The sequence below is a fragment of the Dysidea avara genome, chromosome 9 (assembly GCF_963678975.1).
Source record: "Dysidea avara chromosome 9, odDysAvar1.4, whole genome shotgun sequence".
Taxonomy (NCBI): domain Eukaryota; kingdom Metazoa; phylum Porifera; class Demospongiae; order Dictyoceratida; family Dysideidae; genus Dysidea; species Dysidea avara.
In genome coordinates this window covers 8435877-8453075 of record NC_089280.1, presented here as the reverse complement: position 1 = coordinate 8453075, position 17199 = coordinate 8435877, and the positions used below count along the sequence as shown (strand labels likewise).

At 37.7% G+C, this 17199-nt stretch overlaps 1 protein-coding gene and 1 long non-coding RNA gene across 6 annotated transcripts in view; both read left to right on the top strand.

The window, feature by feature from the left end:
• The window catches only part of LOC136265512 (leucine-rich repeat serine/threonine-protein kinase 1-like), an 86426-nt gene that overhangs the window by 47469 nt on the left and 21758 nt on the right, over positions 1–17199 (top strand). The window contains exons 15-16 of the mRNA XM_066060383.1: positions 6135–7309; positions 11221–11322. Of these exons, the coding sequence (XP_065916455.1) occupies positions 6135–7309; positions 11221–11322 (1277 nt within the window). The remainder of the gene's footprint in view (positions 1–6134; positions 7310–11220; positions 11323–17199) is intronic.
• Positions 836–6121, top strand: LOC136265514 (uncharacterized). Of its 5 annotated transcripts, none has more exons than XR_010705573.1 (6): positions 836–1739; positions 1799–3288; positions 3542–3638; positions 3692–3816; positions 3955–4029; positions 4080–6121. It is a non-coding gene; the product is annotated as an uncharacterized lncRNA (long non-coding RNA). The 5 variants fall into 5 exon arrangements; XR_010705572.1 differs by having other exon boundaries at positions 1799–3293; XR_010705575.1 differs by having other exon boundaries at positions 1799–3638; positions 4080–4116; positions 4168–6121.

Genomic DNA, 17199 nt, shown 5'->3' with positions numbered 1-17199 from the left:
CCCCCCCTTCGCTGTAAAAAAAAGGCGCATCCAAGAAACTACAAGTATCTGTAACCCCATGTAAAACAGATAAGCTGTAGAAAAACACTCCATGAAATTAATGGGTAACTGAAAGAGCTGATATCTAGAGCGGCCAAGAATCAATAATGTCACTACAACTGACTATGATTACCAAAGAATACTTTGGCTGTAAAACAGGCAAATAAAAGTAACTGGCAACCAAAACATTTGATATCTGAAGCGGCCAAGAATAAAAGTTAAGTTGATACAACTTACTACAATTATAAACTTGCAACATTGAATCCTAATCATTCAACTGTGTTCTATACATTCACCCTTGCTACATCCTAAATTAATTCTTTGTAACTCTAATTGGCTGGTAATTTGGCCACCTTTTTTCTTTACTCTGACTATTGAAAAAGGCGGCCAAATTACCAGCCAATTAGAGTTACAAAGAATTAATTTAGGATGTAGCAAGGGTGAATGTATAGAACACAGTTGAATGATTAGGATTCAATTTTGCAAGTTTATTATTGTAGTAAGTTGTATCAACTTAACTTTTATTCTTGGCCGCTTCAGATATCAGCTGTTTTGGTTGCCAGTTACTTTTATTTGCCTGTTTTACAGCCAAAGTATTCTTTGGTAATCATAGTCAGTTGTAGTGACATTATTGATTCTTGGCCGCTCTAGATATCAACTCTTTCAGTTACCCATTAATTTCATGGAGTGTTTTTCTACAGCTTATCTGTTTTACATGGGGTTACAGATACTTGTAGTTTCTTGGACACGCCTTTTTTTTACAGCGAAGGTGTTTTTGGGGGGGGGGGGGATATCACTAATTTTTGTCAGTTATATAATTTACAGACCCAATGTTCAAACCATGGGGGGTGTATGATGAATTCTGCCTTGTAGAAGTGTTGTAACCAAACAGAAATCTGCTGATAGGTGGTGAGCATGTAACATACATTCCTATAGTAGCTGATAATTTTTTATTAGGACAAGGGCCAGTGGAAATTACTGGTCATGCCAAGCAATAATGCTACAGTCAGGGTTACCGAAGATGTGTGTAAAGCACTTATTTGCAAAGCATGCTTTTCTAGGTGATCTTGGGGAATACCACCATCTTGAAATAGCAACTCTGAGATTGCATCTGGGATCTGGGAGTGTTTTCAGACAGAGATGTAAATATTCAGCTATATTGTTCAATAACTGTTCTATTAGAGTATTTTATTGCCTGACTGTTCTATTAGAGTATTTATTGCTTGACTGTTCTATTGGAGTATATCAATCATTCTGTACTTGTCAATGAATAAAACCTGCTATGACCACTGCCATAGTGCCCTGAGGATGACCTATCAACTTGGTTTTCCACTCGTAGAGTAGCTAGATGCTTTGCTAAGGGTTATGAAAGAGATCACAAACATCATATTATTATTTTTATTTCACCACATACAAACACACGTTTAATCATATACAAGCACAAGACGCACACAAAATGTGCAAACACTATACACAAACATACACCACATATTGGTTGTACTCAAGTTAATATCACATCTCTTGTGAAATGCTCTTGTAGGAGAGATGGTAGTGCCTTTACTTGGTGTTAAAAAGTTATTGCAGGAAAGAAAATTGTGTTGTAGATACTGTTTAGTGCCGGTTAATTACACATGTCACTCCATAGTTAAGCCATGAGGATATCCAAGCAAGTGTCTTTGGTGTTGCGACTGATGTTCCAAGTTAGTTGCATGTGTGTTTCATTTTAGGTTAAGTTCAGTGCCTGCTTGTTCTTTTACAGGTCTCACTTAACCTTGTGTCATCATGCAGACATCTGAATATTGTGCAAGCTGTGTGGAACAACCCCAACTCATATACACAATCATTGGCAACCACGAACCACATGCATATGTACATTCAAACAATCTGTTACAAAAGTTAAAAGCCACAACACAAGCTCATACCGGCAAACCATGAACCACATTCCAGCAATTTGTTACAAACTTTGTTGCACCATGGTATGTGCATAATGATCAATTAATGAAAGCTACAACACAAGCTCCATGGTGCATTAATGGAAATAAATAAGTTCCACCTGACTGACAATTATCACGTGACCTACTTAGGGGATATCCCTTGGAAAGACCCTGCACAGTAACACTTCAAGTGAAAAGTGAACACACTTGATGTGCAATTTATATTATTATTGATGGCAGTCCATGTCTTGAGAGGGAAGTATAATATTATTAAACACTAAAATACATTAAAGTACGAGTACCACATTGTAGAGCCATAACCAAGAACAAGTCTCACTTGACTGACAATGATCACGTGGCCTATTTAGGAGAAATCTCTTGGAAAGTCTCTGTAACACCTAAAGTGAATGCACGTGATACGCGGTTTATTAATTATTGATGGCAGTCCATGTCTTGAGAGGACTGAAACTGAATACTACTAAATATTTGTAACTGGATTTCAATGAAGCGGCGAAGCGTACTTAACTGATTTGAAACTAAGATACGTAGAGTCTTCACCGCTTGAAGAAGAACGTCGAATGGATATTAAAGAGTCGCCGGCGAGAATACTGATGTACTCAGCTCTTCATGGAGGTTCAGTAATGAAAAGAGGAGTAGAGGTTCAGTAACGAAACGAGGAGTGGAGGTTCAGTAAGGGGGCATCTCCAAACTGATTTTGGTATGCTTAACGTCATAATGACGTTAAGGGGGGAGGGGGGTTCAGACCATGACGTTATAAATTTTTATTAAAGCAGTTATAGTGTAAACAGCTAGGAATAGATGAATTGACGTGATTAAGCAGCTATACTGCTTGTAGACTATGTTTTCAGGTAAAGAATATAATGTTTTGTGCTTCTATTGTCAATGCATTGTTTTCATAGTGTGATGTTAAGGAGAGGGGGGAGGGGGGTCTGAAGTTAGCGTCATTATGACGTTAAGCGTACCAAAATCAGTTTGGAGATGCCCCCTAATGAAAGGAGGAGTGAAAAAAAATGGGGCTAGTGTACAAAGTGCCACATCTATTCACACTGATTAACCGCATGTATGCGATTGGTTTTTAGACTGTCAGACGTCTGCACTGACTAGTGCAAGTTCACTGAGACCAAGCTGAAAACTTCTGTGATGGTACCAAGTTGAGTAGCAGCAAATACCAATATTATCCCACTTGAAATTATATCTCATGGATGGATTGTCAACAAGGTGTACTCGTACAGACCAAACAGCTTTCATTGTCACTGTAGTACCAATTTAGATGTCCCGGAACTAGGTGGAAGAAGTAAGGTAATCTACATGATGCTTGTACAAAAAAAAATACTCTTTCACATTGCATATATACTGGTCTTTATGTACAGTGAAACCTGTCTAATCAGGACACTGTGTAGTAAGGTCACTGCTGGGCCAACTTGTGAATCCTCAAACGTATTACCTCAAGGGTGTGATGAATTTTCAGTTCTCCAAATCTGTCATTTACGTAAAAAGTGACAGATTTTTAGCTGTATTTATTTAATGCCCGCCTGTCGATTTTACAGGTAGAGGGTACTTGGTCATAGCATGCGGATCTCTTACTAGCAGTGCTACATACATAACTTGGCTAGAGCTGCTCTAAACTTGGCAACTAAGATCAAGGTTTGGGGGGTAAGTAGACAAAGGAATTTTATAATGTTATGTGTGTTCTTTAGTTCTCAATTGTCAAGTGTACGTGGACTGTACACCAAGTGTGCGTGGACTGTACACCAAGTGTGCGTGGACTGTACACCAAGTGTGCGTGAACTGTAGTAACATCAAGGACGTTGTGGATCTTCAGGTCAGTCTGTGTGTATACTAAGAGATTTTTGTATTACCTCAAGGGTGTGATGAATTTTCAGGTCCCCAAATCTGTCATTTGTGTAAAAAGTGACAGATTTTTAGCTGTATTGTATTTAATTCCCTGTAAATTTTACAGGTACAGGGTACTTGGTCATAGCATGCAGTTCTCTCACTAGCAGTGGTACATACGTAAAGACCAAGGTTTGGGGGAGTAAGTTTATATAGACAGAGGAATTATATAATGTTATGTGTGTTCTTTAGTTCTCAATTGTCAAGTGTACATGGACGATGAGGCCTGGTAAGATCTTGGCATTATATCTCAGTTGATTACAATCTTCTGAATTTCCAGGATGAGGTGTACAGTTGTGATGGGACTAACTATCCCATTTTATTGTCAGAATTTTATTGTTAATGTCACAAACAATTAATGTGATATATTTTGTTATGTAACATGTGTATTAATTAAATGACATGCATGACGAAAGCCACAATGGGAGTGACTACTTGTTGTTAGGGTGGGTAATACTATGTAACAAGCTGGTTTGAGCACCACCAGAACACACAAGTTATTTTAATATACCATGTGTGGTATGGCAACAAGAATTATGCTTGGAACACCTTCCCTAGTGACGCTACATTCTTGACGCTTTCACACTTGTTTATAAGACATCTGCCAATTATCAACACACGCATGAGGCATGGCACTAAATGGAGTTTAAAAGATTTCTGCTTAAAACACCTTCCCTAGGGAACTTACGGTTCTACATGCTTTTACAACTTGTTTATCAGACATTAGGGCTTGTGTCCATATCGTGTCTTTAAAAGTTATTGTAGGGATTAGAGGTTTGATCGAAGAAAATACGCGTATGAACAAACCAGGATTAGATAATGTCAGTGCTAGATGGACTGTACAAACATGGGTAAGTTGACTGGTATAAGGTGACGCTAGGTGTAACACAAGGTTGAGAAATAAAGCGAAATATGTCTAAATACGCGTTTTAATACAGTCCGCACCAGTCGCAAGAAAACTACTACTGCTACGAAAAAAGATTTTTTTTTATTACGTAATGCAATACAAACCTATTGAGAGATGTTGCATAATTCAGGGCTAATATTGCAAAACCGTTCCTACACGTAAATAACTCACAGTAGTGGCCGCGTGTCTTTTAATTGGGTGTGCGCCTTGTAGTTTCTTGGCCGCACGCCTCACTACTGTGAGTCTTGATATATATATAAGCTAAAATATTCCAGAAACTGTTAAAGTGTTTTCTGGTAAGCAAAAATGTATTACTAAGTATGAAGGTTTTGAACTATAAAATTAGCAGCTAGCAAGTTACCTTTAATTATTTTGTTCATTGAGTTATTATGTATACTAGTTTCTAATAATACTACACATATGCAGTGAAAATGGGAAGGAGGGGGAGGGGGAGCAGGCCCTCCTCCCACCCAACCAAGATACTTTAATAGAGCAGTCAGATACCCTAATAAAAGAGTCACTTTTATATTTCTTAAAATCTGTATGCAACTGTTTAACTTACTTGTATCAACAGAAAGCAAGTAGTTCTGTCATGTTTAAAATTTGATATATTTTTTGGAGCATATCCCCAGACTCTCCATAATGGCATTCACATTCATGTATGTTGTACAACATGAATCAGCCGGTATTGTTCAAACTTTAATGCATGAATTTCATTGCCAAAGGTCCTCAATTGCTGTTTGGCCTGCTACATCACCTCTGATACTGTCTTAGCAGAAGCAAGCACAAGCAGCCTATATGTCAATAAATTCTTCACAGATGATGAGAAAATGTGATTAGCAGATTCTAAGAGAATATCAGCTTGTATAAAGACTTTGATGAAAATTGCTACCGGATTAAATTCTAATTTTCAAAGATTTCCACAGAGAGTATACTCCCCAAACTCCCTAGAATTAGCATGCTTAGAGGGTGCATGCAGCAGAAAGTCTGGAAACCAGCCACTGAAACTCCTGGAGCCACCTATGAGATTAATGCTGAGAATCAAAGAAGTGTGGTCATGTTGCTTGATGGCCATGATTTTTTTCTTAGGACAGTAGTGGTGTATGTATAATATTGTATATGCCATCAAGCCATTTGTAAATAACAATTGACAATTCCAAGTTATTGTCTGACATGTATACTTGGACAACTTATAACTGTCTCTGAGTTTAATGCATTCATTTTAATGTAGTACAGTCTCAAAATTACGATCAAATGTTATTAATGTTCTTGCATAACCCTGTTCAGTGTTTATGGTATCATAATTTCTGTACATCTTTACTGTTTTGTTATTCTTGTAGCCATTGGTGATGATGGCAAGGTGAACATGTACCAGATTCAGCAGATTTTAGATGATTGTGGGGTATCCACAAAATATTTTGAAGCAATTTATAGGCTTTTGTGTAAATTTGAAATTGCAGTATCATTGGATTCAAATACATTTTTGTTACCATCTGTCTTGAAAAATAGCCCAGGAAATAAACTGTACTCCAGTGTTAATTGCAATTTTCCGCGTGCTGCAATTCCATGCTCTGTTAAGCAGAAGCAATGCATGGATGGTATTACAGTATTACCAGTGGCTGATTGTGTTAAATCAACACACAAATGCATTAATCTTCATCCAACTGGTATGTGTTACCGAAGGCTGTTCCTTGCCTATCATTTGCCAGAAAACTTTTGGCAAAGACTTATTCCTAGATTTATAACCACTGCAGAGAGTTTCTATCGTGTTATTTTAAACAACTGTATTCCTGGAATGAAGATTGATAAACTAAACAATGCAAGTGATGCAGTGATCTGCAATAACCAATGTAGATGGTTGTATTGGAGTAACGGAATTACTCTCACTTTCGGAAATAATGATGTCCTGCTTTGTGTCAATGGGTTATACAAATCGGATACCGATGACCATCAAAGAGGACCCCTTTCCATTACTGTGGACAAGATTTCAACAACTCTGTTTCAATATCAAGATGAATGGAAAGACAGAAAGGGATCTAAAAATGATGGACTGGAAGTAAATGTTCCTGACTATTTGGTTCATTCAAGTATTGAAGAAAATGGTAACACTCATACTTCCCTTAACTTAGGTCCTCAAGTTTTTTCTCATGTTTTAGACATTCTTAATGAGCTGTGCACAGAAATGTTTGATGGATGCTCTGAACAAGGGATTTATTCTGATTCTTATTTTCGTCAGTTAGCAATTTGTCCATATTGCTATGGTGACAAACGACTACCAGATTCCGACAGTGACAATGACATCACTACAACTGACCAATGTGTAAGAGCTAACTCTTTACATGGCTGGATCCAACAGTCCATCAGGTCAACTCATGTTAATAAGAATGCTGCAGCTCCCAGAGCTAATTCGTATGGTTTTGACATTCAGTTTTGCATTTTGAAAGCACAGGAGTGTGGTACAGTCTTCTGTCCTAGTCATAAAATAATTAAACTGATGTATCTTACTCCAGACTTGGTATGTTATATATATATATGTAAATGTACATTAATTTTAGTATCACAAGTATCATCTTGATTCTTCTTAACAAACTTTATTTTATGTACTTGTAGTAATACCAACATACTTTTAAGTGTTAAGTAGCACCTGAAACAACCTATAGTCAGTTCATGCTTACCTTGTCCCTTATTTCATTAATAACTCTTGTTACATGGACCAGCTTCCCAAACATTTATTGGTTTTGTAAAACCATTAAGCACTGGAACTGTTTTGATAAGTACAAGAACAATTGTGACTGGATTTGCGAAAAGGGCATTGTGAAAAATGAGGGATATAGGATGGTATTTCTAGTGGCTTATTGAATACAAAAAAGCTTGATATAACCTGTAGTATACTAACAATCACATGTAAGGCTTTAGTTAATGTGTTAAACATACTGAAACCACATATGTGATGGTATAGTGTGGGCATTATATTAGATATACGCTATTTCAGGCAATGTGGTAAATAAACTGAAACCATATATGCAATAGTATAGTGCGGATTATACTAAAGTATAAGATGAGTATAATACAGGATTTATATTAAGGCTTATTTGTATTCAATAAGCCACTGGAAATACCATATTCTATCCCACCTTTTTCACAGTGGGGGTCTTCCACACACATCCAATTTACCAACTTTGACGACTCATAACCACAGATTCGAAAATGCTATTGACTTAAAATTTGGTCAGTAGTGAGCACCAACATAGCTTAGTAGATGGAGAAATGTTCACATTAATCCATTACTTGAGTACGTAGTTATGGTCTTCTGAATTCATAGAATTGGATGTGTGTGGAAGACCTCTTTTCGCAAATCCAGTCACAATTAGGTTTTGAAAATATCCCATACATTTCGTATGGATATTTCAGTTGCACAAACAATTGTACAACATGAAACCATACTTGTTCCAGTACAAAACCATTACAAGAAGTGAACACATGTTCTCCTCTTTGATATACTAGTTTTGACAGGAGGCCAAGTGAATATGAACCAACTATAGAGCAGCAATTTGGATAAATTCATTTCAGAACATTGTTGCTCTGGTACGTAGGTATGGAGTACATAGTTGGTAACTCAACTGCTTTATATTTGAAATTCATTGAATTATTTTCCAAACTTTACCATTATTTCATCAAAGGTCACTCCTCATAACCCTATAATAGTGATTAGCATATGATAGTGCACAATCAAGTGTGACACCTTTTCATCACAGTCGCAAGAACTATGGATTATTCTATGGAGGACTTTCCTTTTAGATAGGAAAGTAATTCATTGCATTTGCAACTGAGTGAAGGTTTGTGTTGTGCAGTATCTGGGACATATATGGCATCAATCTACAATTTCCATTTTAAATACTGGCTTGTTATGTGTGGGTAATGGTGTTGAATTTTTCTGTTAAGATATTATACTTATCATACAGTACAATAGTACTGTATAGTAGGAACCACAAAGGTTTGGGCATGGCCCATGAAAAACATTACGCAAAAACCAGCCTCACGTTTCCCTGATGTCAATGAAGCAGTATTGGTTTAGGAAAATTAAGCCCAAACAAGTCTTCTGATCGACTCGAAATGCTTTCAACAAGTTGCTATGTAATTTTAAAAAAATTATCAAACGGAATTTTCTAGTGACTAAATGACTGAGTGATCGACTGACTGTTTCCTTCAGACAAGCGTAACTCAATAATGGCTAAGGCTACAGGCTTGAGTTTTTCACTGTTCGACGTTGCTTGTGCCTTTTGCCATACTGCAGTATGTACAATGTATTCTTCATGGACTGCCCAGTGTCCTTCTTTGTGTCCCATTCATCTTTGGTGACAGTGAAAGGTGTCAATTTAATAGTAGTAGTACGTGATGGCTTCCATTCATAATGGAAATTGTCAATATTTTTCACAGTGGCTATTTTGATTGCAGAGGTGCTTTTTCGAACAGTTCTTGATTCTTAATGCTGTGTAACGAGTTGAACATAGCTGACAATGAAGCATAATGGATAATTGATAGCTGGGGTGCATGGTGCCATTTCTTTCTTTTGATGCAGTATGTGTAGGTTCACTAGTCATAATAATTTATTTTACAAAAAGTTAACAAACAAATGTGCAAACAATTTGAGATTTCCAACTAGAGTAGAGACCATAGCACATCAATAAAAAATACTGAAATAAGCTGGAGTAGTGCATGACATTAAATCACAACAGTAAAACAATAAGAAGTGTTACTGCATGTTTATACTGCAGATCACTCTGGATGAGATCGCTTCAGTGCAATCCAGATCGATTTTTGAGCCCCGTTTATACTATGAAGGCCGAGCCCACTCCAATCTGTAAAATCTTAAACCCACAATCATAATTGTGACCCAGTCTGGCAAAACCGGGCTTATCACCTATTTAAAAGTATCGAGAAATGCCGGTTTTAAGTATTTAGTGTGTTGTAGCTTGCCAATGGTTGAAGCTATGTGTACCAAATTTTCCCACGTTTTACACCAATTCCTTACCTTCCAGAGCATCCACTGTGCAAGTAGCCAACAGCTAAGTTTCCCACCATTTTAGATAGTTTTTAAACCAAGGTTGACTGTATCAGCCGAGCTGCAAATTGGGTGGGAGGCGGGGGCCCTGGAAGGCGGGAAAGATGGTGTTCAAAAATTGAAAAGGAAGGCCAGGGGATGAATTAGGCCAAGTTTTGAGCCACTGAGGTCTCAAAACTGGCTAAAATGAAAGGACATTCACAGCAGAGGTACTTGTTCAACACCACAGAGCTGTACAGCCACATACAGTCGTTCCCAGGCTGACCAGAGCTCTAGTAAGGCCCCACACCACACGTACGGATTGCCACTGGGTTTGGGAAAAGCAGCCAGCAAAAGCAGACCACTCAAGTCTAAATGTGGAATTAGATAGTTTATTCATGTAGCTGTGTGTCCTGGGTGAAAAATCGAATATGCTGACATGGGCGATATGCCTGGTTTTATCAGACTGGGTCACAATTTGCATTGAACTAAAGGTTGTTGATGGTGTTAAAATGGATTTGTGCTCTCTATTTAGCCAGGTTAGTAGGCATGATAAAGTCTTAAGTGTTGGCCTCTGTGTTGGCGACTACTCTCAACTCTGTGTAATTATTTAACTGTTGATTCACATGCGTACATGTTTGCTTTGAACCCTCGTATTGTTCAAGAGGGTGTCTTTCCATATCATCGCCTAAATGCTTTGTTGTTGCTTCATTTCATCATTACAGTCACCATTTTAGCTGTAACTATCCATACCTTCATTCCGTTTATTAGAGTTAAATCGAACTGCAAGGTCACAACTGTTTACACGCAGATGTGAGTTGCATTGAATCGAACTGGACCACCTCAGGTAGGTAGCCCCATTCGAATTTGCATGGCTCGATTCGGCGTGTGTTTACGCTGAAGCGTTAATTGCTCTGGATTGAATTACATCACAATAGCTCAAATTCTGCATCTAGTATAAACGTGCTGTTATATCCCTACTGTACTCAAGATGCCATAATGGAATTGCACAGTAGGGATATAGCGCTTCTTATTGTTTTACTGTGATTTAATATTGTGCCCTACTCCAGCTTGTTTCAGTACTTTTTATTGATGTGCTATGGTCCCTACTCAAATTTTTTGTGTACTTGCAGTATTCTCTGTTGTAGCACTGTACAAAATAATTAATTGACGTTCTCAATTAGTTAATAACTCTAAAACGTATAAAACAACAACTATGTTGCATTTTAGTAATTAAAAAGTCATTAACAAAGTAAAATGTATAATAAGCATTGTTATTTGTAAGTATAATGCATTGAATTTGTAAGCATTTTTAATTATGATGGGCTGATCTTTAATGTGTTATAAATGCAGTATTATTACATTAGTGTTTACAATTCTCATAGATGTTTGAAGATGTTACTGCAAAGAAGATTTGTGCAAAGACGGTGGATAAGCCAGTTGAGAAGGGTTCATTTGGAGCAGTATACAAAGTGAAGTTAGCTCCTGTAAGTCTTGTGCAAACTTCAGTGTTGTTAGACCTATGCAAGGGAAGCTAAGAGTATTGGAGTCTACTGTAGTTTCCATAAATTTACTATTTATGTAACAAGCGTGTAAGGCATGTATAGGTATAAAGATTGACTTTATATACATGAAAAGTAAAGTGAAAACAGCCGGACTATAAAGGTAGATTATGGTCACAAACCAATAATTGGGTGACTAAAACACAGGTAGGTTTGACCCAAGTATGAAACAGGTTTTACTCAAAATCAAGTACTAAAGTTATACTTTCAAAATCAATTATGTGCATTGATATAATTTCTGACTTGTGTTAGAGTATATGACTGCTCTATTAGAGCATCTCAATCTAACGTGTAAATAATCAGTCAAGAAATAGTTGATATTGTATTTTTGTGATATGAAATGCAGTAATATATAGTTATACAACAGCCACGAGTGCTCTGCCTGATATAAACGCATGAGCCTGAGGGCCGTCAGGCCCGAAGGCAAGTGCGTTTATACAGGCAGAGCACAAGTGCACGTTGTATAACTGTTATGTACTACTCACCTAATAGGTGGGGAGAGTCTCACAAGACAGCTGTAACACTTATAAAGGCCAAGTTTCTAACATCGATTGTGGGTAACCAAGCCGAATGTTGCGATGATGTTCCTTCTGCAGCCACCTGAGATATTGAAAGCTAGTACGCTATGGGTTATATCACTAACCTGCATTCACTGTTCAACTGTCATCATGTAGTGCTCAGCATGCCAGTGTGATCACTCAATTGCCATATAGACTAAGCACCAGACTAATCGCCATAGTGATTCTCTCAAGCGAAAAAAAAGCAACTAATTAGACGGTTTAAGTAAACAAAACCTAACTACTAGTCTAATTCTTACTATTCACACTGGCTAAACTTGAATCTGGTGGCATGACAAAACTGGTTACCACAATCGAACGTAAAGGTGAGTATTATTTAGAATATATTAGTTTTATTGAGTCATTGTCGAAGTGGACTGCAGTTTAATCTGGGCTAGGATGGCACCAGACTAGTAAGGTGTATAAGTACGTTTATATATATGTAGACTAGAGTTGTGGCCACCTGTGTTGGCTTTTTCGATCGCCATTGGCTGCTTGGTAAACATTATACGTATTGGTGACGTTATGGCCCACAATCGACCTTTACATGTCAGGCTATAAAAGAATTCGAGTGATCTGTGAAGTGTCTTTCCACCTATTAGGTGAGGTGTTGTAGTGGTCTTGGCCACCAGCACTTGTGCTATGCTGCACAAAACCGCAGCCAGTGCAATATCTGTATATTGCACTGCGGTCGGTATAATGCACTCGTTGAGGTCTACAAAACCGCAACCAGTGCATTATACGTTATAATGCACTCGCTGCAGTCTGCAGCAGTGCAATATATAAATTATGGCACTGGCAGTGCCTTTGAACTGCCCACGCAGAGTGGTACATTAATTTGTATTGCACTCATTATTGGTTTACTTCATTTGCAACATGTATTGTGCACTTTTCAAAATCATCTTTCCCATAATGGTTGATGCTTTGCTAACCTATACCCTAAGAAAGATAGAAACAATTAAAGGATTGATTGTTGGTTCTTGTTAGTTGTCATTAGCAACAAAATATTAATTGTGGGATTAGCTGTCTCAGTGATTGTTCTCCTCCTTGTTATACCCAGCAGTGTTCTTCAATTCATTTATTACATGACCAAGATGAATTTGTTACTGCAATATACAGTAGCTGATTGGATGTCAGTTAATTGTTTCTGCTGATAATGACAAGCTATTACGATATCTAGAAGACCAATCAATTTCATCAGTTTCAGAGCACAATCACAGTAAAATGTCCACAAAGAAATTATCTCCAAGAAACCAGAAAGACACTGGTGACAGGAAAAGGCTAGTTGATCACGACTTTATTCAAGCATAATAACTACATGGCTGAGTGAGTGAAGTATCACTTTCAGAATGTTCAGACCACCAATGTGAAGATTGATGAGATGCATGGATTCATTGAATTTAAGTTGCAATGGAAATGGCGAGCTGAATTTTTTGCCAGTAAAAGGAAAATCTTACTGAGTCTAATTAATATAATAATGTGCTACTTAATTATCATAAAGTATGTACTAATTACAAGTACACTTGAGTTTGATGATCTTGTTGGTATTTCTGACTGAAACTTCTCTTTTCTAGTATAACCAGGAATCTTTTAGACAGCACTGTCAAAGATGATTTATTAATGTGTGAGCCTAGGTTTTGGGTTTCAAGACATTAAATATCCAACTGACTGTGCATATCATAATCACTAAATTGCCTCTCTTTTTATCTTCTCAATTTTGAGCCTGTACAGAACCAATTAATTTTTTCTCAGTCAATAGATATCCTAGATGGGAGTCTTACAAGAGAAAATTATATTTCTATTTACATTACCTATATTGTACAACTTTCCAATGAAGAAAATCATACAGACAAATTAATAAAATTAGTATAAATACAATAGGGCAAATTACAAAAAAAAAAAGTGAATTTGAGTCTTTGGCTAGGTTAGATATATAGTTCGAAAGTGAAATTGTATATGGAAAAAAATGAAGATACTGGTATATGAGCCGGTCTTGGGGTTGGAGATTAAAAGGGTGGTAATTTATTGTTCTTGAATATGTTGTAAAGTGGGTGTACAAATCAAATATGATATAAATTTCATCATATTGTGTACAACATAGATAATCTGAAATTTGTTCACCTATTTTTGACTGATTGATTCCTGATGTTGAATCTGGGCTGATGTGCTGCTGGCCTGTGATGGGGGGGGAACTGGAGTACTTCTGTAGAGTGGCCATGCGTTCAGTCAGCACGAAATGGTACATTTCAGTGTCCATGACTTCGTCTTCTAGCTCTTGTTCCGTTGCTATTTCCGAGGCGAATACTTGGTCTAATTCTTCCAGCTGGCGTTTCTTTGCTGTCAGCTGGCTAAGAATGAGTTCTATTCCTTCCCTATCTGAAGCAGAAAATGATTCTAGTAGGTTCGGTGTTGACTTCTGTAATTGTCTGTGACTTTGCGAGGAGCTTGGTTATGAAGGAGCACCACATCTTGAAGCTTTGGCACATTGAAGATTATCCATTTGAATCCCTGGTCCAAAGCAGCACCAAATGTGGTAGATAGTTCTAAGTACAACCCAAGGGTTTTGAAGCAATTCACAATCAATCTGCATGCAAAGGAGACGGATTACTTCAACTACACGTGTTCACACTAAAACAAAGCCATGCACTAATTAGAATATAAGCAGATGATACAGTATAGCACAAAGTCTACATTACATAATAGTTATATTTATAGTATCACTGTTACTAGTTTATGACACCAGTCTAGCTGGTCCAGTGGGATCACAAGTTTATGTATTTGTTACAAAGTGCGCTGCTCTGTGTCGGATCTGCTGTAGTTGAGATTTCAAGGTAGACTGCCAGGGTACCCACACTGTTGCAGCATATTCAAGTGGGGGACAAATGAATACAGTAAATGCTAGCTCCTTTGTATGAAGAGAAGCATGTAAAATGTTTTGCTAAAGAAATCCTAGGGTTCCTAGGGATCTTGGTCCTAATCAAGGTCTGGTGGCTATGAGAATGGTACATGCATGAAAGGCTTAGGAGATCTGATTGATCTTGTGGTCTCAAGTATTGATTCAAGGCTAGCAGTTGAAGACTCAGCAAGCCTTTTAATTTGTACAACAGAAAAAATTCAACTCACTGCTGGCATTAGTCCACTGCAGTATTAATGAATCCATGCACTTTATTGATGTTCGCAGGATATAGCCTCCTTGTGGCACACAGCCCAGTCTGCCAGAATGTTTGCTCCTCTCACACTGCACAAAATTCCTTAAGTTTTTGACTGAGCTGGCTCTTTCTTGTCACCATTGCCTTCCTGCTTGCTTTCTTTGTAGCATACATTCAATATACTGATTTATGATTGAAGCGCTGGCCCTGCCCCAGACTGTATTCTAAAGTCAAAGTAAGCATAAACAACTCACATACTATTAGCCTTAGTGAAAACAAGCAATGCAATAAATGCCATTCTTGATAAATCCAGAGATAAACATCACTGAGACAGCTATCCCCACAATAAGTACTTTGTTACTAATGACAACCAACAAGAACCCACAATCAGTCTTTTAATTGTTTCTATCTTTCTTGAGGGTATGTTTAATCACCCGCTAGAGGTCCATCAATAACTTGTAAAGGCAGTTTCAGTAATGGTAAGCTGCAGGCTTCAATTTGAGAAAGTGTTCCGTTCTGTAGTTTAGTCCATCATTCCGTTTCATTCTGTTCCATTCCGTTCTGTAGAATAGACCCCACCGGTGAAGGATGAACAGAAGTATACAAAATAATACAAACAAATACACAACACGTAATCGTATTAAATGAAACATACTCTTAATTGCTGAGCACATCCACTGGCACCTGGCATGGCAACTTGGAACTCACTGTGCCACCTGAAAACAACTTAGCAAATAAAAAGGTACTAGCCACAAACAACCACTAGTCTAGTGGCCTTTCTCCATGGTCGCTATTCCTTCCACTGTGGTCATTGTGAATTGTGAAGTAAACCGAGTGTGGCACTTAATTAGCTGCTTTCTACTGGGTGTTATATAGAATTACATGTCCGTTCAAGTTATCAGCATGAACAAAATAAGTATTACCATATAGCGGGTTATTTTCGAAACAGAAAATTTTGCACGAGAAGCAAAATTTGAATTTCGAAGGATTTTAATTTCGAAGAGTGTATATTTCGAAGTCCGAATGGATTTCAAATAAATGAAAATTCGTATCACAAATTATGAAGATGCATGAATGTTTGCCAAAAAGATGGAATAACCCCCATCCCTGTGCACTTGAGAGAAGACTGAGGGAGTTTTGAGTGGAGTAAATTCACTGGCTCGATCATGCTCAATCGTAGCTAGCATAGATTCTAGAGCAGACGGCATCAATTCCCATTTCTGGATCACCTGTTTTCTGGTTATTGGCACAGTAATGATACAGTTTACCCTTTATCATCGGTAATACTGAGCTAAAACTCGAGGAATACACAAGCGAATCACAGAAAGTTGGATCATTGCTTTCACTTGTGGGAATTTATTTTCTAAGAACACCTGGACTTGGGAATTTACTTTCGAAGAGAAGGGCCTCTTCGAAATATCCGAAAATAAAAACTTTTCGAAAATTACCAGCTATACGGTATACGATTGTGCCTTTGTTCACAGGTGAATCTATCCCTGGTTAGTACATGTCTCTAGGCCACTTTTCTTATTTGAAGTTGCTATTGTTCCGGCAGCCAGAAATATTTTGCCAGGGCTATTGTTCTAGCAGTCCACTAGATTTCTCCCGTTATCAAACACATGTACGAACTAGGGTTGACACTTGGCTAGTAGTATGCCCAAAGTATTCGACTTTAGGGTACACGACCAGTAGGGTCTTGTACTTTAGGGCATGCAACAAGTAGTTCACGGTCAAACCTTAGGGTTAGGGTCGGGTTCAGCCTTGGTTTCTTTTTTACCTTTGTCTCCACTCGGATACATATAAAGTAGAAACTAAGAGAAGTGGGTAGCTAGGAGCCACGCAGCACAGCGATTATAATCTTGGGTTCACGTACTGGAGGTCCTGGGTTCAATCCCCGGTCAAGGATTGTGTGTGTGTTTTTTTTTTCATTTGAGGACCCTTTTTGTCTAAGTTTTATTTTTATTCACATGACTGCCGGAACAATAGCAACAGCCTTTCTTATTATTCTGAGTACTTGGTTGTATAATTAAACACCATCATGATTATGATGAACAAAGTACAAGTATGTGGATCCTCAGCAAACATGTGACCACATA